This window comes from Eschscholzia californica, unplaced genomic scaffold (assembly GCF_041429995.1).
Source record: "Eschscholzia californica isolate CP2 unplaced genomic scaffold, dmEscCali1.0.p SCAF_1, whole genome shotgun sequence".
Taxonomy (NCBI): Eukaryota; Viridiplantae; Streptophyta; class Magnoliopsida; order Ranunculales; family Papaveraceae; genus Eschscholzia; species Eschscholzia californica.
Genome location: NW_028238198.1, coordinates 23,781,617 through 23,809,286, shown reverse-complemented (window position 1 = coordinate 23,809,286; position 27,670 = coordinate 23,781,617). Strand labels below are relative to the sequence as shown.

The following is a 27,670-nucleotide window of genomic DNA, read 5'->3' as shown; positions in this document are numbered from 1 at the left end:
ATGTACCCAAAACAGAAGTTAATTTAGGTTCCTTGGGTATAAAATTGATAAGGTTTTAATTTGGTTTGATTCATCAAATAACTTAAAAAGGCTTTGAAGTCGAAGTTGAAGATAAGTTGAATCAAATCAAGCAAATGAAAGTGCCAATTCTAGCAAAATAAACAAAAGCTTGCTGAAACATTAAAACTAAAATATAAAGATCAATTACTAATAGAACTACTAAGAAAACACCCTAAAAGAAAATTATTTGTCATGAATGACAGAAAAAAGGAGAAAAACTAAAAACAAAGAGAAAAAAAAAATAGAGAGAAGAGAAAGAAAAAAAGAAACCTTGGCTAAGATGGAGTCCTATCTTGTCTTCGTTCAATCCTTCAATGAAGAATGTATAAAGTAGCAAAACTAAAGTTGTTTTACCAAGGTTAAAGGGAAAAGAATGAATTGTTTGATGGAAGAAGATGAGATTGATGAAAACAAATAAAACCTAACAAAGTATTTATAATGAGATTGCTTCTTACCTAAGATCCATCTGAAAGATCTTGCAACAAAAAAAAAATCCATCTAGAAGATTATGCACCATGAATGTTAAGAAATATTTTTATATTCTTTTCCTTTTTAAATAAAGATCTTGGAATTAATATAGTCAAGGAAATAGTTGAATTTTGACTTTTTAAAATTAGAAATAACTTCCAACCTAACGTCTAACGCATGTAAAAAAAGAAAGATATTAACGTCGCGAATAATAAATGTAACCGTGTTGAACCATGATATTTGAAGGGAAACAGATGACCTCAAGTCTCTACCAACCCAACTCAGCATTTTAATCTTTGCGCCTTCGATTTTTAGTCATCAAACTTATAATTATGTTACATTTTGGTGATATGTTTTTTGTTTCCAATGATTTTAATTGAAACAGAAGTCCGTTTTAGTCTGCTGCTTGTTCTATCTTGGTAATGAAATTGGTTGATGTTTTTGGTTGTTTTCCAAACAAATTGACTTTGTTTTGGCCTTTTAGTTATGAAATTGATTTGGGTACACCTAAGGGAAGAAATCTATGTGATTTGAAATATGAAATAAACTGAAATTAGTAAGTATTTAAGTTGAAATCAAAAACAAAATTATTCAAATTATATACGCATTAAGATATTTTGGATTTGGTAGTAATAAATTTTGACGGCGGCTTTGGGGCATAAAGAATAATCTCCGGGCAATAAATTCTATAGAAATCGATGTTTTTCTGTATATTCTCGGGGCAATATTATTTTTTAACCCAAAAATTAACTTGATCAAACATTGCCCCTTAATCTTCATCTTCTTCTCTATCACCATTCACCACCACAACTTCCCACCACCACCATTTTGACCACCATTTTCCTCTTCTTCTCTCTTCTCTCCTCCCCTCTCACTTGTTGTTACTATCTCTCTCGTTCTCTCCCTCTCACTCTCATTATCTCCCTCTATTGTTCTCACTATCTATATCTCTCGGTCTCTCACTGTTTCTCTCTCAATCCCTCATTGTTTATTGATCGATCTCTCATTATTTTTTTTCTCTCTCTCACTCTCTCAACCAGACCCTGATCTAGCGAAGGGAAGTGATCCCTTCGCCATAACCAGACCTCGAGGAGGGTTTTTCGCGAAACCTTTCGAGGATATTTGGCGGAACCCTTCGAGAATATCTTGGTAACGAAACATTTCGTGGCCACGAAACGTTTTGTGGCCCTGACCATTTCGTGGCTACAAAACGTTTCGTGGCCACAAAACGTTTCGTGTCCACGAATTCTGTGATCTCCACAGAGAGATCTATAGATACAGCAAAAGAAAGACGAGGAGATATAGACTGCGAGAAAGAGAGATAAAGACTGTGAGAGAGAGAAAAAAAAGAGAAACTAATCTACAGAGAGATATGTCTACACCGAGAGAGATGAGAGGGATCTACAATGAAAGAGAGAGAGAGAGAGATCTAGAGTGAGAACGACAAAAAGATAGTTAGTGAGAGCGAAAGAGAGTGAGAGAGAGAGAACGAGAGAGAAATAATGTGGGATAGTGGGAGAGAGATAATAAGTAAGATAACGAGAGAGAGGGGGGAAAGAAGATGAAGAATAGGGGGCAAAGTTTGATTAAGTCAATTTTTGGATTAAAAGAAGAATATGCCCTCTAAATCAATTTTTATTGACTAATTCTTTGTTCCCTGGAGACCTTTTTTTTATTCCCCAAAGTCGCGGCATAAATTTTTCACACCCGATAATTTTCGTAGCCATAAAATTTCTAAAATATTTGTTCGTAAGACTGGCCTTGAACTCATCGTAAAGGAAAGTGGTACATCTGTGAAATGTTTCGAGTTTTTGCTATCTTGAGGGAAAATCTTGCACAAGTAAATCGAGTCGTGCACCATTACAACGGGATGTTGCACTATGTACAAAACATAAATTGCATGTGTTTACAACCTTCAAATTGACCCATAAAATCAGCAGATCATGAGAGTCAAGACAACTTACGTTCGAAAAAACTGTAACTCAAACCAAAACCCTTACATTTGAAAAAACCGTAACTCAAACCAAAAACCTTGATCACACTTCACCACTAAAATAAACAATTACTCAATACCCAGATTTTAACTTAAAAAGAAAATTCAAACTTATAGAAAATGAAACTTCATTTTTCCCCAATAATAAGATACAAGTATGACGCGACAGATCGAGAAGCCGAAGATCCAATGATGAACAAAAATTCAAGATATTCGAAGATCTAGAAAACTGAGTTTCATGTGTTTAGTGTATCTCTTGTAATTATCTAATATTTTTATTAGATAAGTATTATCTAATTTCTTACATTAGTAAGGAAACATAAGAAACTAAGAACCTATAATTTACTCTATAAAGATATAACTTGGCCCTAGTGTTGTATTCACTTACAATTGTATTGGCTATTTCAGTTTATCTATCCGATAATCAGATTATGACTATAGTAAGGAACCTCTGATTTAACACCCCCATTGCCTATCCGGAGAAAATCCCCAACTTTAGGTTCAAATTTTCACTATAGTACTTGCATTGGTAGACGATGGGAAGAGATTTCTCTCGCTTAATATCTGCCGACACAGTCATCTTACGTCATTTCAGTTTCCATACGTTTCATTTTATCATAGTCATGCTAATTTTCAAACGCCTCTAAGGTTCGACCTACTCTCCAATTTGGCCTCAACATTGTCGACTAAATGTGCACTACTATTTGGTTATGGAAACTGTGGTGGTTGGAATTTGTGTGTGGACTTGAGGTGAAAATGAAGAGTAAGGACAAAAATCAATCTGATTTATTTTTGGACTAAAAAATAAATATGCACCCTAAATCAACTTGGCTTTTCTTTATCCCTAAATCCGTAAGTAATTTTGAGTGAGTTTTTTTTTGTTCCACGAACTCCACCACCATTGTTCCTTGCTCTTGCAATGGTCTCCGCAAATAAATGTATTTGTCGACGGTGTTTAGCTTCTGAAAATTGGGTAGAATACCAAATTTTAAACTTTTTGAAGTTGAAAAGACAACCCCAATAATAAATCTAACCATGCAAAACGATTATATTTGAAGTGGTATCAAATAATCTAAAGTCTTTACCAACTAAAATTCGGAAACTTTAACTTTTTCAGATCGATTCAGTCACCAAATTTGTAATTTCTTTTGCAAAGTTGTAGAGGAGATGATTTCTTACCATACAAAATTTTATGTTCATTGGATAAACAGTCGAGAACATACGACAGTTTTATAGTAAGGTTACTACGAGGACAAAATAAAAATAAAAATATTAAGGCGTTCATCGTTCTTCCTTTATTTAAGAAGTTAATACTCCATTAATTGTTCATTTACGTATCATTGGGCAATCATGCCATGTTAATAATATCACGTGTCCGTAAATCTTTTAGAGAAATGCTATCTTTACAACCTCAAATCAGGAAAACGCAACTAGATTGACATGGATCCTACCTTGCATTATGGATTTAAAATATATTTATTATTAGTTTTACACTTTTGATAAATTAGCCTTTGTTTCTTGAGAGATTTTATAGGCAATGCCCAAAGCTGTTAAAGGTAGGCTTGCTAAAGGCAATCGCTAAAATGCAATGTGTGTATAATAAGAGGCGACGCCTCGGTCATTATTTGACCTAACGGCACAATTGACGCTGTTAGGTTGTCAGCGGCAGACAATCTGAGGCCAACGACCTTCATAAAAAAAAAAAAAAAAATTTATTTCTTTTTCTTCTCTTCTCCGTTCTTACGGCAAAAGTCGCTTGCCGGAGTTCGATCAGCGAACGTATTTTTTTCCTTTTTCCTTCTCTCATTCTTCGTTTTCCTTCTTCATCTTATTTTAATCCCCCATTTGCTTGAATTAATTTTAAGGCTCTTCATTTTTCTAGATCTTTCAATCATGACGACCTTTGCAGCTAAATTTCTTCTTCCTTTTGTTTTACAGTCAGATCCGCTTTATATTTCCAAAGTTCTCTCTTGGTTTTGCATTTTAGATTCAACGCTATAGGGTTTTTTGCGGTTATTGTTTGTGACCTTGAATGAGACTATTGGTTCTTGTAACGACCTTCAATGATTTTTTCATAAACTGAAATAAATAACACAATAGTTTACGTGGTTCGGTCGGAGGATCACGACCTACTTCCACGGAGAAAGCAAGAATGGCTACATACTTTATTATCCACAATTGTGGAGATTCGTTACAATGATTGATTAGTAATCGAACGCTTAAACTCATAGAACCCATATCTTATTTATAGGGTTTAGGGTTTCCTAGTTTCTCCTAACTAAACTAGGAAACAATATAATCTCTACTGAATATTACTATTAAATAGTTACAAGAGATATCCTGAATATATCTTCGATATCTTTCATATCTTTCAATATCTTGGACTCATAGTGATCGTCGGATCTCTAGATGTGGATCCGTCCCATCTTCATATATCTTGGACGGTTGATCTTGGATATCGATCCTTATACTCTAACACTCCCCCTCAAGTTGGAATGCGGAACTTGTGAAGTATCTGTAACACCCCTATTTTATATATATATATCAAATTAGGTGGTAATAACAAAACTCTAGGTCAATATGGGGTTGGGCCTAATATGAAGAGTAAGTTAGTGTGGGTTTGAGCATCATAAAATAGAAGTGGGTTGGAAGGAAAATTAGGGTTGCTTGAGTTGATTATATAAAAAGGGGTCTAGAGCTCTTTTTGTAGATCTAGAACAAAACTTAGAGAGAGAAAGATAAATGATATTCTTTGGAGAAGATTTTGATGAATAAGTTGAAGAAATCTATGTATTGTTTATGTTATGGTTAGTATATCTTCTTAATCTTCAACAAGCCACTCTTAGTGAATGAAGAATGGATAAAGAAGAAAAGAGGTAGAGATGGAGTTCTCTAGAGAGAGAAAGAGGCATGATTGTGTTCTTTGTGTCATGTAAGGCGAAAGAGGTAGATTTCTTATCTCCTAATTCTTTTGTAGGCTTTTTCAATTTATTACATGATAGGTTTAGTATTGTTAATCACATAATTTCTATAAAGATTGATTGAATGATATAGATATTAGTTCTATCTTGAATTCCAAAAAAATATCTATAGAGGACAATGTTTTGATCTAACTTCAAAATTAGATCTGGATTGATTGGTAACGAATCTAGGTGTCTATATTATATGGTTGGAAATTTCTGTTTGTCTACTTTCTAGTGGTTCAAACGGTGAGTTAATTGGAGTTCCGAGCGAGGAGTTACAATAGTTTTCGTACCAGGTGTCAGATCAGTCCCTACTGTATTTCTGTCTACATTAAAAATAAATCTGGTATTGATTTATAATGAATCTAGGTGTGTATCTTACATGGTAGGAAAGGTCTGTTTGTCTACTTTCTAGTAGTTCAAACGGTTAGTTAATTGGAGTTCCGAGCGAGGAGTTACAATAGTTTTCGTACGAGGTGTCACAGCAATCTATACTGTATTTCGGTCTAGATTATAATTAGATCTGGTATTGATTGGTAATTAATCTCACTGTGTATCTTATATGATTGGAAAGGTCTGTTTGTCTACTTTCTATTGGTTCAAACAGTAAGTTAATTGAAGTTCCGAGTGAGGAGTTATAATAGTTTTTGTACTAGGTGTCGATACAATCTCCAATGAGCGAATTGATTGAGATAATTCACATGGTTTCTATTCTTTAAGCAATGTATTTCCTAGGTATATGATACCTTATATTGGTGAGTCTATATTTGTTAACTATTATTGTTATTTGTTTGTTTGAGGTTGTGATCCACGTGAGGATCTATTATGAGCATCATCCATTTTGACTTGCCATGTGTTGTTGGCTTGAATGGTTTGGTGAACTTGTTTGTAATTCTTTATTAAAGCCAATGTTTGTGGTGTGATGCTATTATGATTGTATGATGCTATTATGTGTGTGATGAGATGGATGTGATGGAGGGTTAAATGAGTTTATGTGGTTGGTTCGACCCTCTCTACCGGAGGTGATGTAGGTATGGAGCGTATGGGGTCAGCGCTAACACAATGAATGACCTTGTGGACCACACTCTCATTCGACTTATGTTTGTTGTATGATGCTATTGTGTGGGTGATGTGATGGAGGATTGTGTGAGTTTATGTGGTTGGTTCGACCCTCTTTACCGGAGGTGATGTAGGGTATGGGGTCGGCGCTAACACAATGGATGACCTTGTGGACCACACTCTCATTCAACTTATGTTTGTTGTATGATGCTATTATGTGTGTGATGTGATGGAGTTGATGGAGGGTTCTATGAGTTTATGTGGTTGGTTCGGCCCTCTCTACCGGATGCGATATAGGTATGGAGCGTATGGGATCGGCGCTAACACAATGGATGACCTTGTGGACCACACTCTCATTCAACGTGGACACCAACTTGTCATATCATTCGATGAGAGTTTGATGATTGTGTCTTTTGACATAATGATTTGTCGACTTAATTGTCAAGTTTGGATTCTATAAAGGTTTGTCTTGGTTAAAAGTGTGATCATTTTATATCTATTGAAAAAGAGAAAGATTGTTGTACTACGAGAGTCAGTATTGGATTAGAATACGAGGACGTTGAAAGCCTAATAATCAAGAACATAAATTGTTAGTTTCTACATGTATGAGGTAAATCTCGTTGAATTATGTTAGTTGTCACATTAAATTTCAGATAACATCAACAATGAATATGAATGCAATGTTTCCTTGATTGGGGATTGAGCTTGCCTACCCGAGACTTAGGTTTGAATAAATCTACTGCAGTTGGGTTTTAACCCAACTATTTTGTTTTTCAGGTATTGATAATGCACTCATGGTAGGCGTTGCTCGTGGATCCAGTTTGAAGGTCTCAAATCTTCGATTTCAAGGCGTTAGCTTGAGATTTGGGATTTGGGGCGCTACATTATCCAATTTTAAGATTGACTTGGAAAAAGATGAATGTTGCTCGCATACGATCGGATTCAAAGCTTGAACTTGAACTAGATCTTTTTTTTTGTTTAATGTCGAACAATGGCCAATGATGCCGAGTTCTTTGTCTGCAACTTGAACTTGTAATCGCACATAAACTTGATATAATATTCTTGTATTTTGTAAACTTGAATCTCATTCTTTTCTTCTTTCCTTCCTCTCTTTCTTTCTTTATATCGACAAAGACGAAAGAATGACGGAAGTGAACATTGTGAATAAATATTACTGATTGACGGGAGGGATGGATTGACCCGTAAGGTACCGACTTTAAGAGAAGATCAAACTCGTTTGGATGTTAACGAATTGATTATAACCGGATGGTACGGTTTGATAAAATATATATTCATTGTAGACGAAACAAGAAGAAATAGGATCTAATGATACCATATGAATTTCACTCACGTGAGAGAAACCGTGAGGGAGAGAGAGAGATAGCCGAGAGTGATTAATCGGCGAAAGTCCAAAGCCGAGAGAAAAAAAATGTTAATTCATCGCCCAACTGAAAGAAAGTCAGTGGTGGTTCAATAAATATTGTCCAACCCGAATGGGAACTATCGATTGGTAAAAGAGACGGCGCAAAATCAATCGACGAAAAGAGAGGGAACAGTCGCCGATAAAAAACCAAAAGAAGAAACTAATTGATGTGCCATCGGATGAGATAAAATTGATACAAAGTCAGTGGAATTTTCAAGAACGACCTGAGCTATCCATTGGAGATGGGGATACTAAAAAGTCGGTTGAAAAAAAAAACAAATTAAGAAAACAATGTATAACTGAACTTAGTAGCAAGAGTAATTAATACCCAACTAAAGATGAGTGCCTGGACGTGATAAGACAACTAAGGAATTGTTTTCTCAAATTGAAGAAAACAACTCCACGACAATAATGATTCAATCACAATAGATTGAGGGAAAAAGCAGAAATTGAACCGGATAACATCTCTCTTGATTCAACGGGATAACACCATGATGGGAAGAAGATGATTTCATATTTGTTTTCGTCGTATGCCACATCGGAAACGATAAGAATCTGAAAGAGAGGAGAAGAGTGAAAGAGAGGAATGGTTTTAGGGAAAAAAACTTCTCCTTGAAGGACAAGATAATCTTGGATTTTTTAAAATAATCGGCTAAGAGATTGAACCATTACTAATTACAAAGATTAAAAGAAATCGTGGAATGCAGAAGCGAAATATGAAGCAAGACTGAAATCGAAACCTGCTCAGATACCATGTGAAAGTTCATGTTAGTTGGTAGATTAGAAGACATAAACTGAAATAAATGACGCAATAGTTTACGTGGTTCGGTCCGAGGATCACGACCTACATCCACGGAGACAGCCAGAACGGCTACATACTTTATTATCCACAATTGTAGAGATTCGTTACAATGATTGATTAGTAATCGAACGCTTAAACTCATAGAACCCATATCTTATTTATAGGTGATGGGCCTAGAAAGTTTCCTAAATAGGTCACCACGCGCAAGTATACGGGCGTCAAGTGATAATTCCGATAAGACCGGGTCGATCCGCAAGGACTAAGTGAAACCCGTTCTAAAACTTGAAAGTAACACGGTTTCTTTTCAAAAGTTGTTTTTGGTGAAAATCAAAAAGTAATATACTTGAAAAAAAACTCAAATAACTAGTAGAAAATATCAAGTGGAAAAAAATCCTAAAGTTCGGAATCCGCTTTGAACATTCGAAAATAATTTCACCCCATTCCTATCATGATTCTCTAACCTTATAACTCAACATTTAGAAAATCAACATTATCTAAACATCGGAAAATCAAACCTTTTAATCTAATATACTCGAAATGAACTATGGCGCAGAGCAGTGAATCTGCCCCTAAACTGGATCCTCAATTTATCCCACGTGTACCACCAATGTACCGAAATTAGCCCTCGACAACAGATTGCATGCCACGTGTTGCTGGACGACGTGGTCACTTAATATTTTTTTCCCCAACTTTGACTAGCTATAATTCTTCCATCCAGACACCTATTTGACCTCTGTTTTCGCCTAGGGACTCGTAATGGACCCCACTTCTCATCCGAGCACCAACATTGGTTTTCAGGACCAGCAAATTACCATAATGCCCCTAGCATGTTTTTCTCCCGATTTTAGCTATTTTTCGAGCTCAATCTCGTAGAAGACACCTAGATAAAAGAAACACTAACTGCTCGAATTGGACTAACTAGCCGTAGTTAAGAGGTTCAGATGGGACATTTTCACGTCCCATCAATAGGGTTTAGGGTTTCCTAGTTTCTCCTAACTAAACTAGGAAACAATATAATCTCTACTCAATATTACTATTAAATAGTTACAAGAGATATCTTAAATATATCTTTGATATCTTCCAATATCTTGGACTCATCTTGATCGTCGGATCTCTTGATGTCGATCCGTCCCATCTTCATTTATCTTGGACGGTTGATCTTGGATATCTTCAGATCTCGATCCTTATACTCTAACAATTTGATTTGAAATCCTATATCTGATCTTTATGAATTTCGCAACTCTTTTACGTCGAATACACCTTCTTCCATGATTCTCAGTTGTTTTACTTACAGGTTTTACAATTTCTATTTGATACCCACATTAGATCACTCAAATTCATACTCTGGCTTCATGAGTAAAGGGACTATTAATTACTCAAACTATGAGTTCCACATATGGTTCCTGATGAAAGGAGAAAGAAAAGAATGTTATCGAATTGAGAATCGGCTAAACGATCCAAAATGGAAAACCAAACCCTTATGATCTTGAGTTAAGAGAGTTTAGAGAGTTTAGAGAGAAGATAGGAAAAGAAGAAGAAAAAGGAAAAATAAAATAAAGTCGCCGGCCGGTGTTGCCTATCGAACTCCGGCAGTTGACTTTTTCCAGGAAAATGAAAAAAGGAAGAGGTTGGTGATAAACACCTTGAAATTTGGGCATTGCCTTTAACCATACTTGGTTAACTTGTTTAGACAAAGTTTTGAGTATAAACCACATTGCATTCAACATATAAAACTTCCCAATGTTTCTTTATTCTCTTTAAAACTTGGGTTTTTTTAGCTTACCCCTTCAACACTAATTAGTAATTGAGTTTACCCCCTTCAGTAATTAGTAATTGAGCTTACCCCCTTAAGTTTAGAATTTTTTGTCAAAACTACTAAGGACATGTTTGGCATGGGTTAATAAAATCATAAGTTAAATAATGTACAAACAAAACCGATATTTTCTAATCATATTAACGACCAAATCAAACAATAAAGTAAGGTTAAACAACTAGGAGGAATCATATTGAAGGATAATTGCTCTTGTTGACTGATTATAGTTTCTGTAAATGACAAAAGAAAGATTCTATATAATAAAACTGAAGGAAAAAACCTTGACTGGGACAAGCATCCCTGTTTAATAAACGATATTGTCTAGAAGTCTTTCCCAAAATTTAAAATATAGTCCTTCTTATAAATAAAATAACCAATTTAAAATAAAATTGTGTCTTTCTTAGAAATAAAATTAGTAATTTAAAAAAAAATGAAACAAAATAAATTGCAATGGTTAAAAAAAGGAAATTGAAAGCTCTCTCTATCAATTGAATAACTAATTTAAGAAAAAAATGAAACAAAAGAAAATAAACAATAAGTATAATACCAAAAAGTTAGGGTATCTAGAATATAACAATAATAAATATGGAAAGTCGGGTGACATGTCTGAGGAGAGTGCCTAGAGCAACACTATGGGGCTCCTACAGAATCTGGGTTAATATTTCTTGAAATTTGATTGACACAATTGTTCGTGCCCTAGGGCACGGGATATAGCCTAGTTTCAGTAATAACCTACAAGCTTTTGGAGATAAATTAAGAGAAATCTAAAGTGAAGATTGAGTCATTCCTAAAATATAGAGTAATATATTTGAGCTAGTGATTGGGAATTTTTATAAGTTATTATTGTTCTAAATTCAAATAAAGAGATCTTTTATGGATAACATTCCTTCAGAAAAAAGAACCGTTTTCGGAAAAGAGATTACTAAGCAGTAAAATTCAGAGAGAGAAAGAAAATAGAGGGCAGTTTTTGAAAATAAGACAAAGAATAGAGGGCAGTTTTGTAACCATAAAGAATAGCAATAAATACATGTTAAATCCGTAATGCCATATAAGATCTGCCTCAATCTGGACGCTTTTTCCTGATTTTAGGTTGTAAAGATAGCATTTATCGATCTTGGGCAATTGCAGAGTTGGAGTTTATTAGCCGTGTATGGACCTCCTTGTAGGAATGAAAGAGAAACTTTCTGGAATTATATTCGAAGCTTCAGTCTCAGAATTAAGGAACCTTGGTGTGCCATTGGTGACTTCAATGCTATCATAAGAGAATCAGAAAAATGGGTGGTGTTGGACTTAACAAAAAAGCGGTAGAACAATTCTGTAGCATGATAACAGATTGTAATTTAATCGATATTGTGTACTCAAGGCCAGCATACACTTGGGCTAATGGTAGAAGTCTACAATATCACATTAGGGAGAGATTGGATAGGGTACTTGTCAATTTAGATTGGAGAATCAATTTTCCAAATGCATCAGTGAGACATTTACCAAGGTCTAATAGTGACCATGCACCAATTATACTAAATACATCAGCAACAAAACTACAAGGGAGCATTCCATTTCGTTTCGAGGCACATTGGGTTCTTCATGAAAATTTCGAGAATACATTTAAGGAGAGTTGGGAAAGGACTAGAGGAGGATTTGTGCAAAAACTACCTCAATTAGCAAAAAAGTTAAAGAAATGGAGTAAAGAGAATCTAGGGCATATTTCTGAACAAATAAAGGAGGCAGAGAAGGAGCTATTGGAGATACAAAATCGACCCCCATCGATTGTCACTTTCGAAGATGAAAGAATCACCATAGAGAAGTTAAACTCTTTAAGAAGAATGGAGGAGGTTTTCTGGAAACAAAGAGCTAAGAAGCATTGGGTCTAAGAAATAGATAAAAATACAAAAATTTTCTACTTATCGGTATTAAACAGAAGAAGAAAGAACAATATCCATGCGATAAAGATGGAAAATAACATATGGACGACGGAAGCGACTAAAATATCTTATGTATTTCTTGATCATTTTTACAGGGCATCTCGAGCGACCCAAATAGATGACTTTCCAGAAACTATTGAACTCACGAATCGACCATTAGTAGCTACAGAGAATTTAATGGTGAGTGAATCTCCTTCGAAAGATGAGATATGGAAAACTATCAAAGATATGAAGACCGAGAAGGTGTCTGGACCAGATGGATTTTCAGTATTGTTCTACAAAAAGTGTTGGGATATTATCGGTGAAGAGGTAACATCACAAATTAAAAATATTTTTGTTACAGGGGAATTACCAAATACTCTCAACCGTACTTTTATAGCCCTTATTCCAAAGATACAGAACCCAGAGAAACCGGTGGATTACAGACCAATATCATTATGTAATGTGTTATACAGGGTCGTAACCAAAATCATAACCAATAGAATTCGACCACTCATTGGGAGACTAATTTCACAGGTACAAAATGCATTTGTACCCGGACGTCAGATTTCTGACAATATTATTGTAGCCCAGGAACTCTTTCATTCTACAGCACACACTTCGGCGAAAGATGGAGCTTTTGCATTGAAAGTGGATATGGCAAAAGCTTATGATAGAGTAGATTGGAGATTTTTTAGCTCGGTTCTTAAAAGTTATGGTTTTCTGGAAAATTCCCATAAATTAATAATGAACTGCGTATCGACGGCATCCTTTTCAATATTATTAAATGGGAGACCGAAAGGGTTTTTCACAAGTGAGAGAGGGTTAAGACAAGGGTGTCCGCTTAGCCCTTACTTATTTATTCTATGTACAGAGACTCTCACAAAATTGGTTGTCCAAGCTGATACCGTCGGATTATACAAGGGGTTGAGAATTAACAGGTACGTTCCTGGCATTAGTCATCTCATGTTTGCAGATGACTTGTTCTTTTTTGGAAAAGCAGGTAATGAGAATGCAGAGAGTCTAAAAGGTTTTCTGGACTTATATGTTCGATGCTCGGGTCAACTTATAAATTATAATAAGTCTTCTATTCATTTTAGTACGAACTGTAATGCAAATAGAAGAGATATTATATTGAAGTTACTGAAGGTAAATGAAATGAAGGAAGATGATGTATACTTGGGCAATTACTTATTAAAATCAAAGCATAAAGTTGCATCATATGAATTTATCGTTCAAAATATTGAGAAAAAACTAGTGGGGTGGAAGAGAAGTACTTTATCTCATGCGGGAAGAACTACACTACTAAAAAGTGAATTATCGTCTATCCCAATTTATTTCTTGTCTACTAACTTAGAACCAAAGGGTGTTATGGAAGCAATAGAAAAGAAATAGCGAAATTTTTGGTGGGGGCATGATACACAGAAGCCTAAAATGCATTATATCAATTGGAAGAAGATGCAAGATAGCCAAGAGGAAGGCGGATTGGGCATTCGAAACATGGGTATAGTTAATCAAGCACTAGTGGGGAAATTGTTATGGAGATTCATCTCAGAACCAGATGCAATATTGACTAGACTGCTAAAAGCAATATACCTTAAGACTGAAGATATTTGGCAACATAACCCTCGCAACAATAGTTCGGCCACGTGAAGGGGAATGATGGAAATGCGAAAGTACATTGAAAAGGGAAGATGCTTCTCGGTTGGAGATGGTAATACAATCAGAATTTGGGATGACCCTTGGATACCAAGTATCCGAGGATTCAAACCAGGAAAAAAACTGAAGAAACAATGATAGAGAATTTATTCTTTGTGTGTGATTTAAAGTACCCAGATGGAATATGGAGATAATTGAGTCAACATTCGATGTCCTATCGGCTGCAGCAATAAAACAATTGCCAATAGCAAAGAAAGGGGTGAAGGAGAAGTTGATATGGGTATTCACAGAGAAAGGAACGTTCACGGCCAACTCGTTGTACAAAACAATAACAAATGAGCAACCTTCATCTTGAACTAGAATGGAATTACCATTTGGACTCGAATGGCGAAGAGTATGGAAAAGAGTTGTAGTTGCACCGAGGGTCCAATTGTTTGTATGGAGAATTCTACATGACGCGTTGCCCACGAAGAAGAAGGCACTACGATACAACACACAAGCATCGTTGCTATGTTTGGCATGTAAGAGGGAGGAGGAAGACAACGATCATATTTTCCATACATGCCAAGTTGCTAGAGAAACATGGTTGGCAGGCCCTTTGAAATTAAGAATGGAAGAAAACATGAAATTTAGAGACATCCTTTGTAAGTGGCTGAATGGGGAGGAAGAAGAAGAGGTTATTGCCTTGAGAATATATGTAACATGGCATTTATGGAAAGCAAGGAATAAGTTGTTCTTTGAAGGTGTTTCAACAAGCAGATACTCAATCATTAATGAAGCGAGATGTATATTAATGTACTTCTCGAAGGCTACAAAACAGTCGGACTCCCCAAGAAGTACGGATATACCTACCACAATAATAGAATGGAATCCTCCTAGTGTTAACAAACTAAAAGTAAATTTCGATGCCTCTTATAAGAACGGGAAAGCAGGATTAGCGGCTGTATGCCGCAATAGTAATGGTGGTTTTGTTTTGGCCAAAACAATGACTACATTGGCGACCTCACCTCTAGAAGCCGAAGCAAAAGCGGCCAAACTTGGGATTGAACTTGCTCTAGATCTTCATCAATATGGAACTATTATAGAAGGCGATTCTATGACAGTAATAAAGGCTTGCAATGTAGTAGAAAATGAAATTCCTTGGAAAATTCGACCATTGATGATTGAGCTACAACAAGATTACTCCACTTTGCAAGAGTGCTCATTTTCTTATGTGATTCGTAATGCAAATAAAGTAGCGCACTTGTTAGCGCATTATACTTTAAATCTTGATGTGAGTCCTACTAAGGAGATTGTTGATCCTCCATGTTACATTGTACATCAATTGGCCTCTGAAAGAGGCATATTGGCTTGAGTTGATTAATAAAGTTAGGCATGGGCCTATTTACATAAAAAAAAAAAGATTTTACAGACATAAACACAAGTTGCTCATAAATTCTTCAAAGTCAACCTTATTCGCAATGGTCTAATTTTATTCATTTCACATAACAACTTCAATAAAACCTTGACGTTCCAAACTTGATAAAGTAATATTTCTAATACACTTCTTTGAACTCACAAATATAAATAAAGTAAATACGTTTATTTCCAGTAATTCTTGAACAATTGTGGAATCCTTTATGTTTATGTGAGAGGTAAAAAACGATCTTTCGTTCAGAAGAGGTAACTTCACTTAGTTAGACTCATAAATAAAACTAGATCTTCCACGACTTCCGGGTCCTGCTTCTTGTATCATTCTTTGGTTTGGGAAAGACATGACGAGCCGGTAGTATCCTTCTTTGGTTCGTTTACAAGTAACAAAGAGTGATCTGTTTTCCTTCATTTAAGCCTTACCCACCACACTAGATTTATCTGCATTCAAATAATAATTACCAAAAACAGATCCTATTGGAGTTGTTTTTCCTTCCTCTGCTTCTTCTTCTAATCCCGTACGTTTTCTTCTGCTTCTTCTTCGTCCTACTTTTTCACCCATGCTCTTCCTATTAGGGGTGGCAATTTGGTCCGAACCGGTGGGTTTTTTCCCGAACCCGCCCCTAATGGAACGGCTTTTACCGCCCCGTTTATTAAATGGGACGGTAATGGTATGAAGATAAAACCATTTACCGGGTTCAGGGCGGGTTTGGGATTAGGTAGTAAAACCCGCCCCGCCCCGATTATATATGTTATGTATTATATATACAATAGGTTTCTAAAACTTTTTATCTTATATCATCAATTTAACTATTTTATATTTTATATTATGTAGTAAGTTGTAGTGTTTATAGTTGATAAAACCAAAATGTTATAAAATTTTGTTTATAATATTTATATTATTTTGATTAATCTAACTTATTTGAAATAAAAATATGAAATTTATGTTTAAATCCGACCCGCCCCGCACCGTTTCATGTTAAACGGGGCGGGGCGGGTCGGTAATGGTTAAGTCATTTCTAATCGGAACGGGTATGGTAATTAAATACCCACCCCGATTAACTATTGGGACGGGAATGGTAAAACCCGTTTACTAACGGGGCGGACTTGGGAAAGAGGTAACCCGTCCCAAACCCGCCCCGTTGACATCCCTACTTCCTATTCTCCTTTTGTATGGAGATGTACTTTTATTAATCTTTTAATTGGTAAATCTAATCAATTCTGATCTATTAAAATAGGCTCAGATTCTATAAATGCGATATTTTCATTAGTATGACTTTATTAAGAAAATTTTGATTGAATCAAAATGATTTTATCCTTTCGCTAAATCCCCTTTCCTATCAAATGATTTCTTTTAATTTTATTCTGTTCGAAAAATGAGAAAAATCTTGAACCAATTTGATTTGTAAAGATAGTATGAATATTTTATATTTTTTAATATTTACTATGTTCCTCCTTGTAATTTATTGTTAAATGTTTTACTTCAAGTGGTGAATAAGTTTGGTTGGATCCGTATGCCCAAATATCTGCATATTATAGATAATCCTTGTCAAAGACTTGGTTCGTATCAGGTTTTGTTTCTTATTTAAATGATTCCTTTTTCCAGTTTTTCAATGTTATTGTCCGTGTTGTTTCCCTGTCATGTAAGTTGACATTTTTTGTAAGTGATATAACTAAAAGTCGCGGAAGCTATCGAACCTATCTTAGAAATTGATCCGATTATGAAAATTATCGAAAAGCTATGCCAAAACTGAATATGCAAACAGAAATTAACGAGGTTCGGCTTAAAGCCTACGTCCTCGGGCGAACAAGAAATCTTTATTGAAGGATAGATGAAGACGACTCACACAACCCGCAAGTTCGTCCCAAGATGGTACCGTTAGAAATTTACCTTCTATACTAAATCTTTGACGACCGAGAAATTAAACACCGCTCAAACCTATGAACAAAATTTCTCTCTCACTTGCTCTCTCTCTAGCTCTCTCTAAAGAAGAGTTGTTGTTGAGTAGTTGTGTTGATGTGTTTAAAAAATAACTCAAGCCCTTATTTATAATTATTATAACCGGTGACATTGAACCAAAATTGGAAATTGAATCCAAACCGCCTATTAGCTTCAAACAGCCACAAGCCATGCATGAAACCGCGTATTCAAAAAATTGGAAACTGCCTCATACAATTCTCCACCTCGTACACAATTTGATACACCTCAAATTTTGGACGAACACCAGGATGCTCCTTATAAGATATCTCTGCTTCTTGTAGCTTCATCCGACTGCACCATATTGCCATGGTTGCTTACATACCTTTTTACAAGATCAAGCCTACCGTAGTTCTACCAACCCTTCACATAAAGTTTATCTTGTCGCCATTACGCCCTTTCGGGCAACTTAACACGAGCCGATTTGTAGAAATTTCAGGCAATGCTGAAACTTGCTACACGTCACCACTTTAGTCAACATGTCCGCGAGATTCTCATCTGTGTGTACCTTCATGAGAGAAAACATCACCTTCCTCTATGACATCTCTTACAAAGTGATACCTGACATCGATATGCTTAGTACGAGCATGATGAACCTGATTCTTAGCCAAGTGGATTGCACTTTGGCTATCACACCATACATCTACGTTCTCCTGCTCATCCAGAAGACCCCACAACCACAATGCTTCCTTCACACCCTCGGCCACAGCCATATACTCGGCCTCCGTAGGAGATAACGCAACTGTAGATTGTAACATCGATCGCCAACTAACTGGAGCACCATCTACCCTAAATACATAACCAGTAGTAGATCGTCTTCTATCTAGATCGCCAGCATAATCTGAGTCAACATAACCGCTTACCTGACATGTGTCTCCACCAAAGCACAAACCTGTATCAACAGTACCCTTCAAGTACCTCAAGACCCACTTCACAGCTTCCCACTGTGTCTTCCCCGGGTTTGCCATAAACCTGCTAACCACACGGACCGCCTGTGAGAAGTCCGGACGAGTACACACCATAGCGTACATCAAACTGCCAACTGCAATAGCATACGGTACACGATCCATATGATCCTTCTCCACCGTAGTAGTGAGAGATTGTCTTCCCGGGAGCCTGAAGTGTGGTGCCAAAGGTATTGTCACCGCCTTCGCATTCTGCATCCCGAACCGAGAAACTACTCGTTCGATGTAACCTTTCTGACTCAAGTACAGTTTCTTACTTGACCGCTCTCTCTTAATCTCCATTCCCAGTATCTTCTTTGCAGCGCCGAAGTCTTTCATCTCAAACTCTTGACTGAGTTGAGATTTCAACTTATCTATATCTACCATGCTTCGAGAAGCAATAAGCATGTCATCCACATACAAAAGGAGATAAATATAGTCACCTTCGCGAAGCTTTTTGATGTATACACAACAATCATAGTCACTTCTGTGAAAATCAAGCTTTAGCATGAAAAAGTCAAATCGTTTGTACCATTGGCGATGGGATTGTTTCAATCCGTAAAGAGATTTCCTAAAACGACATACTTGATTTTCTTTACCCTCAACCTTGTATCCCTCAGGTTGAGCCATATGAATTTCTTCTTCCGAATCTCCGTGCAAGAAGGCGGTTTTAACATCAAGTTGTTCCAACTCAAGATCACTGTAAGCAACAATACTCAATAGCACCCGAATAGAAGTATGTTTCACGACCTGAGAGAAAATCTCATTGTAGTCGATACCTTCTTTCTGTGCATAACCCTTGGCCACTAGTCTTGCCTTATACGTTGTACCCTTGATCTCGGAAGAATCCTCTTTCTTCTTGTACACCCATTTACAACCAATAACAGACTTACCTTCGGGCAATGGGACAACCTCCCATGTCTTGTTCTTGTGAAGAGCTCCATCTCTTCTTGCATAGCAACCAACCAACTCTCTCTTTCCTCCGCGGTAATAGCTAGTTTGAAGGTGACCGGCTCGTCGTCTTCCATTGAGAGTACATATTCAACCACATTTGCCTGCCCGTAATGCCTAAAAGGTTTGTCTGACCCTAACCTCTGTACCGGCTTATATAACCGTTTCGGCCTAGTGTGTACCGAAACATCCTGCTGTTGTTGTTGTAAAACTTGTGTACCTTCCCTTTGAACCTCCTCATGATCGGGTTCATCAATTTCCTCATCCTGAGTATCATCCTCATGCTCCACCTGAACATGATTCCTAGAAACCCGTTGGTCTTCGGCTTCTACTTCCATTACTTGAGCTTTAGTAGACCCAACAACACCACAACTAGGCACCGTAGCTTTCACAATAGATGACTCATCAAACACCACATCTCTGCTGATTACAAACTTCTTGTCTTTCGTACACCATAGTCGATAACCCTTGACTCCTGTAGTATATCCTAAGAAAATTGTCTTCTTTGCTCTAATGTCAAGTTTGTTACCTTTAACATGGTAATATGCCGTACAACCGAAAACCTTAAGTCTCCCGTAATCTGCATGTTCACCTTACCACACCTCGTAAGGTATGCCGCCATCTAAAGAAGAATGTGGAGACCTGTTCACAATATAACATGCTGTAGCAACAGATTCTACCCACCATTCTACGCCTAATCCCGAATTGGAGCGCATACATCTAGCCTTCTCAAGTAGTGTACGGTTCAATCTCTCTGCGACTCCATTCTGCTGAGGTGTGTTTACTACTGTCCAGTGCCTCACAATGCCTTCCTGATTACAAAACTCCTTGAATGCCCCATCCGTGTACTCGGTCCCATTATCCGATCTTAACGTCTTCAGCTTTCGACCAGTTTTGTTCTCAACCATTGCTTTCCACACCAGAATGTGTTGAATACCTCATTCTTATGCTTCAGAAAATAAAGCCAGACAAATCTCGAATAATCATCAACGAATGTAACAAAATACCTGAAATCACCCTTGGAAGGTAACTTTGCTGGTCCCCAGACATCGGTATGTACGTAGTCTAATGCCTCTTTGTTCCTGTGCTTGCTTGTAGAGAACGTCACCATGTGTGCCTTCCCGAACACACAATGCTCACAAAACTCCATGCAAGACTTCTTCATGTTCTTTAACAAGCCTTTCCCGCACATCAAAGATAGACCCTTTTCTGTCATATGCCCAAGGCGCATATGCCAAAGCCTCGTACTAGCCGTTGGATCCCTTCCACTGATTCCTACTGCTACATCTCCCGTAATTGTTGTCCCCAAAACTTTGTATAAATTTCTGTAACGAGTACCTCTCATCACCACCAAAGAACCCTTAACGACTTTTATGGAGCCATTCTCCATAATTATCTTACAGCCGTTCCGCTCTAACACACCGAGGCAATTCGGGTATGTGTCTTACGTCCGTCAATGTTCTCACCACTCCATCGTGCATCTTGATACGTATTGTTCCGAGTCCCACAGTTTTACATATACTATCATCACCCAGTATAACTGTACCACCATCTATACTCCTATAGGTAGTAAACCACTCCCTATTTGGACACATATGGTGTGACGCCCCTGAATCAAGCATCCACTTATCGGAGATCTTCTCAGACACCTCTGTTACCGAGAAACATTCGTCAGGGTCTTCTGACACATATCCTGCCACAATTAAAGCACGTTTTTTTGAAAGAGCCTCTAGATTTGGATCTAGATTTCCCGCCCTTTCCCTTTTCCCTTTCATTACTCCTCCCCCTCGTTACAAACAACTCTTGTGCTTGATCCTTGTCTACTCCACCTGACGGCATACTGCTAGTAGCAACCTTACGAAGGTCATCCGCTAATAACGAATTTCTCGTGTCTTCCATGCTTAGACTGTCACCAACAAGCATCAAAGTTTGAACAAGGTTCTCATAGGATTTAGGTAATGAAAGTAACAATATGAGGGTTTGGTCCTCATCCTCAACCTTAACATCAATATCCTTCAAATCTGAGATAATCCTGTCAAACCTATTCACATATTCTTGAATAAAACAACCCTCTTCCATTATACATGTGAATAATTTGGATTTTTAAGTAGACCCGATTTTTAAGTAGACCCTATTCACATTTTTGGACTTATTTTACATATATGACTAATTACCCCCCTATTTTTGGACCTTAAACTCAAAAATCCAAGTTATTATTGTTCTAAATTGAAATAAAGAGATCTTTTAGGAAAGAGATTACTAAGCAGTAAAAATTTAGGGAGAGAAAGAAAATAGATTGGCAGTTTTTGAAAATAAGACAAAGAATAGATGGCAGTTTTGTAACAATAAAGAATAGCAATAAATACATGCTAAATCCATAATGCCATATAAGATCTGCCTCAATCTGGACGCTTTTCAAGATTTTAGGTCGTAAAGATAGCGTTTCTCGATCTTTTAATATAGATACATGTTTTCATATTTAAAAAAATGCAAGTATCACCATTCATTTAACTTAAGAGATCAACTTGCTCATAAATTATTCATAGTCAACCTTATTCGCAATGGTCTAATTTTATTCATTTCAAATAACAACTTCCATAAAACCTTGATGTTCCAAACTTGATAAAGTAATATTTCTAATACACTTCTTTAAACTCACAAATATAAATAAAGTAAAGACGTTCATTTCCAGTAATTCTTGAACAATTGTGGGATCCTTTATGTTTACGTGAGAGGTAAAAAATGATCTTTCGTCAAGAAGAAGTAACTTCACTTAGTTAGACTCATAAATAAAACTAGATCTTCCACAACTTCCGAGTCCTGCTTCTTGTATCATTCTTTGGTTTGGGAAAGACATGACGAGCTGGTAGTATCCTTCTTTGGTTCCATTTACAAGTAACAAAGAGTGATCTATTTTCCCTCATTTAAGCCTTATCCACCACATTAGATTTATCTACATTCAAATAATATATATCTATGAATGCAAAGATAATATATTGGTGTGATGCTCCTTTATCTAGATTCCTAAACATGATTCAGTTTTGAAGGACATAAATTGTTAATGGAGATTGTGTAGTTTTTCTTTGGGTTATTTCCCTAATAGCCCCCAACTTTGTGATCGGTTTCCTGCCTAGCCCCCTACTTTATCAAAATTCCTAGATGGCTCCCTTTTTTAGATTCTGTTATAACACCATTACTAAGTCATCATTTCTCTCTCTTCCATCTCATTACCTCTCTCTGCCACCTCACCTTATCGCCACTTCATCATCTTCACCGGCGAATGTTCATTAAAAAAAAAAAAAATTCTTCTCTCCTCTCTCCCTCTAAAAATTTTTTTTTTTTTTTTTCCTCTCTCTAGATCTGGTTCATATGAACCAGAGCTAGAGAGACCTTCTTGAAGGTCTGCAACAAATATTCTTGAAGGTCTGCAACAGACCTTCTTGAAGGTCTTCAACGGACCTTCAAGAAGGTCTCTCTAGATCTGGTTCATATGGACCAGATCTAGAAAGAGAATTTTTTTAGAGAGAGAAAGAGGAGAGAAGAATTTTTTTTTTTAATGAAGGTCGCAGGCGGGAAAATTGGTCGGCCGGCGACCTTCGCCGGTGAAGATGATTAGGTGGCGATAAGGTGTGGTGGCAGAGAGAGGTAATGAGATGGAAGAGAGAGAAATGATGACTAGGTAACGGTGTTATAACAGAATCTAAAAAAGGGAGCCATCTAGGAATTTTGATAAAGTAGGGGGCTAGGCAGGAAACCGATCACAAAGTTGGGGGCTATTAGGGAAATTTCTTTCATCATATTCCATGGTCAAAGGGTTGCAGATGGAAGGACTTCATATTTGTACTAATTTCATTTTGGTTTATTAATTTTTCCTGATGGTGAATTCATCAAACCATCTTACATCCAAATGTAATGAAAGAAATATTTATAGATGTACAAGAATATAACTAAGTTCAAGGATAATTTTAGTACGTAAAGGGTAAGGATATTTGAGCGGAGTGGTAAAGGTGATTGTTATCAAAGTTTTCGTTTTATTTTAATGAGTTAAACACAAATGCCCGTGACCCACGGGCACGGGTTGTACATAGTGTATATAATAAAACACAATATGTTTTGTGCTGACTGGGACAAGTCAAAAGACAAATCCGATCGTTCCTTGAGATTTTGATAGCATCTTGACGGTTGGATCTATTACCTACTTAACAAAATGAAAATTTGTTCACCTACTCAATTGAAGAAAGTAAACAACTCAATGAATCTGGACCGTTAACATTCTTCATTTTGTTAATCTACACGGTTATGATTGGTTGAGAGGGTACATTGATAAGATTTGGTGGGTAAAACCCGTAATTGATCTGGATATAACTCTCTCTCACTCCATTTACTACCTACATTACTTTCGGTAAGCATAACGGCCAAAACCCCATTACTGAAGAAGTGAAGAGGGGGATTAAGAATACACCGTCCTTACCCAGACCCAAATCGACTTCACCTATACCCATTTCTCTTCCTCCTCCATTAGTTCATCTGCGGTAACATATTTCAATTTCACAATCTTCCTTCATCTTCTTCTTCTTCAATCTCATACCGCATCCTCCATTACTCCCTCATTAATTGATGAATTATGATTAAATCACCTCAAAGATGGTCTCAAGAAGAATGGAGAGACGATTTTAAGGTAAAACAGTTTAATTTCATTTTCACGTTGCACCTTCTTGGGTTCTCGGTTGCCTCAAGAATTTCATTTTCAAGTAAGTTATTTTTCAATTTCATCTTTCCTGTTTGATTAAATCTGCGTGACTCAAAATTTATGCTTCCTTTTTGTTCGATTTGTAGTTTATTCTAGGTTGTTTCTTGCATCATGAGGTTAGTAATTTCTTTTCATTACATTTCCTTTCTAATTGCTTTGCATTTACTGGTTTTTGGCTCTTTCATTTCACCAACACTCTCTTCCATCTCATTTCATTTTTTTCTGATTCACTGACCTAATTATTTGAACAAGAATCAATCTGTTTAGGGTTAGGTTTTCCTTTATTCAGATATTTTCAGTCGGTATAGGATTAGGTTTAAAACAATTATTTACGACTTAGGTTTGTAATGTATCCATTTTCTTATTTAGGTTTCTAATGTAACCATTTTCTTATTTAGGTTTGTAATGGATTTACAACTAATTAAAATCAGTGTTTTAGACTGATTGGATTTGGTTTGTAATGTATAAATTTAGGATTCACTGACCTATTTATTGCTTTATTTCAGTTGATTTTGCTTCATTTGATTCATAATGACAGATTATAGTTGAAATTGACAAAATGACAAATTATAGTTGAAATTGACAAAATACAGAAACATGGAATAGGTTGATGTTGCAACAACGACAATTCAGAAAGATTATGATAGTTTGTTGAAACCGACAACAATGAACTTGGAGATCGATGAAGGGCAAAATTAATTTCAGTCATTTGCAGGATAGTTCCGTGGTTCAATAGACATTTGATATTAAATGATTCTTATTGCTTAATGCAAGATTGTTCAGAAAAGGTTGGTGGAAAAAGGAGATGGTGAATGAGTTGATGGGCTGCCCTAACGGGGGTGGTATTTGAAAGGATGCTAGAAGAATTCCCTCATGTTGCTAAAAAGCGTGGGAAGTTAAATTGAATTCTTACGGAGTCGAAAGTTGCTGCTAAGATAATGGATTGTATCGCCGTAAATGGTGAAGAACTGAAGATTAGGTTTTTGTTTGTAGCTTGTGTGATTCTTAGTCTATGCTTTCAGTTTGTGATTCTCGAGTTTTTGTGTAGGTTGGTGGTCTATGTCTTAGGTGGAATCTAGGTATATACGTCAACAAGAACTTATGATTGGACAATATATAATTATGCGGCTTTCATTATGACTCTACGTTGGCTCGTTACTTTGCTAACTTTCAAACTTTGACATATGATCTTGCAAAAGATCATATCGTAAATAAGGTTCATGGGGAAGTAGTTATTTATATTCTTTAAGGTGTTTAAGGAATTATAAAGAATTAATTTTGTTTTGTTGTTGGTGTTACTCTGTCAGCTTAGGTATTCAAGGAGCTGTCTAAAATTTAAATATGATGCTTCTTTCCCAATCCAAGGACTATATTATGATAAACTAAATGGATACCTCTTGAAGTTGGATTTCTTTGGGTCTGTTGAGCTTGATGGATGCTTCTTTGGTAGACGGAAGGTAATTTGCTGTGAACTGTTTTAATTTGATGATGTGCTAAAGGTTATATGTTTTTTTGTTGATATCAAGTTGAAGCTAATATGCTACAAAAAAAAGCCATGTAATTAAACTCTTATATATATGTCACTTGCTTACTCAGAAACAAAAGAAATTTTAATTATATTCATCAACAAGGCATAGATTGTGATAATGTATGCTTAAGCTAAAAAAACATTTAGCTGGTAATGGTAGGTGCGGACTTATGTTACAAGTGGAGTTGCTTGGGAAGGTTACCTTTAGATGCATCATGCATAGTACAATACTGCCACTCAATAGGAAAGACTCTTTTTATTCTTTTCCCATAATCTCTCCAAACTTCTTTGGAAGTCTATGCAATTGGGTTTATAAGTAAAATGCAGTACTCGTAGATTTTTTTTTGAGAAAGAGGTAATATATTGATTATTGTGCCCAGGGACGGATTCAGGATTTTCACTTAGGGGGTGCGGATTTATATACCTAAATAATTTTTTTTTGCAAACACAATAATTAATAAAATACTTATATTCATTAATTATATTGATACATCAACGATTACAGACGTAATTGACCTCTACGAGAGTTCATATTTTGAAATGTTCGCATAATCGACTCATTGTCAATTTCACTAAAAACTTCTTTCTCAATAAAGACTACTAAACTATCATTTAGTTACACATCACCCGTCTTGTTTCTTAAGCGTGTTTTAACTAGCTTCATAGATGAAAAAACTCTTTCAACAAAGGCAGTTGCAACCGGCAAGAGCTCCAATTCCATCTTAGTTTCCACCAACATTCTAGCAAGAACTCCAATTCCGTCTAAATTTGAGAAATCGTCATTTTGCCTCATATTGTAAATGTGATTATCAAGCTGAGAACTTAGTAGAGGAGAAGTGATTTTAGTGTGGTTTGAGATGAAGAAATGGGAGATATATATAGAGGTAAAAAAAATTGTGTAGTTGGATGGTTGGGTAGATGAATTGAAGTTTAGGGTAGATGAATTGGATTTTATAGGATTTATGGTAGATGATTTGAAGTTTATAGAGTTTAAGCTTTAGGGTAGATGAGTTAAAGTTTGTAGGATTTATGGTTAGAGTTGAAGTTTGTAGGGGTTTAGGGTAGATAAATTGGGGCTTGTATGAGGTTTATGGTAGATGAATTGAAGTTTATAGAGTTTAGGGTAGATGAATTGAAGTTTGTAGGGATTTAGGGTAGATGAATTGAAGTTTGTAGGGTTTAGGGTAGATAAATTGAAGTTTGTAAGGATTTAGGGTAGATGAATTGAAGTTTGTAGGGGTTCATGGTAGATGAATTGAAGTTTATAGAGTTTAGGGTAGATAAAATAGAAGTTTGTAGGGTAGATAAGTTGAAGTTTGTAGGGGTTCATGGTAGATGAATTGAAGTTTATAGAATTTAGGGTAGATAAATTGAAGTTTGTAGGGTTTAGGGTAGATGAGTTGAAATTTGTAGGGATTTAGGATAGATCAATTGAAGTTTGTAGGGGTTTATGGTAGATGAATTGAAGTTTATAGAGTTTATGGTAGATAAATTGAAGTTTGTAGGAGTTTAAGATATTTGAATTGATTTTATATAAGTTGGTTTTTGAATATAATCTATTTAAAAAAAATACTAAAAGGGGACAATTGGGCTCGAACTCGTGCAAATTTGGTTACATGTCCAGAAGGCGGTCCATACTACCATCAGGCCACTCTATTATTTAGACATAACTGTGCACGCTGCTGTAAATAGACATTTAAAAGCCACAGAGCACTTCAAAAAAAAGAAGTAAAAGTGAGTTTCGAACTCATGACCTCATGGTCAAGTAGTTTCGATTCCCGCGATTTGCCATCACGCCAGACCCTCCTTTGTGTCTTCTACACACATAGTTATATACATATCCATTATAACTACTACTTATAAAAAACAAAAAATTATTACTACTACTTATACTTTTTTTACGGGAGGATCGAGAGGGTGCGGCCGCTCCCCCTCGCACCCCCATGGATCCGCCCCTGATTGTGCCGA

At 36.2% G+C, this 27,670-nt stretch overlaps 2 protein-coding genes and 1 long non-coding RNA gene across 3 annotated transcripts; all 3 read left to right on the top strand.

Annotated features, from left to right (window-relative positions):
- Positions 1-5,229: 5,229 nt before the first annotated feature.
- Positions 5,230-7,625, top strand: LOC147565277 (uncharacterized). The gene is made up of 2 exons (XR_015237117.1): positions 5,230-5,467; positions 7,321-7,625. It is a non-coding gene; the product is annotated as an uncharacterized LOC147565277 (long non-coding RNA).
- A 4,230-nt stretch (positions 7,626-11,855) lies between these two features.
- On the top strand, positions 11,856-12,452 carry LOC147565276 (uncharacterized). Its single transcript, XM_086651342.1, has one exon. The coding sequence runs from the start codon at positions 11,856-11,858 to the stop codon at positions 12,450-12,452; it is 597 nt and encodes a 198-aa protein (XP_086507468.1).
- Positions 12,453-14,502: 2,050 nt separating this feature from the next.
- Positions 14,503-15,495, top strand: LOC147565275 (uncharacterized). Its single transcript, XM_086651322.1, has one exon. It carries the CDS (start codon positions 14,503-14,505, stop codon positions 15,493-15,495), a length of 993 nt encoding a protein of 330 aa, XP_086507448.1.
- The last annotated feature ends 12,175 nt before the right edge of the window (positions 15,496-27,670 follow it).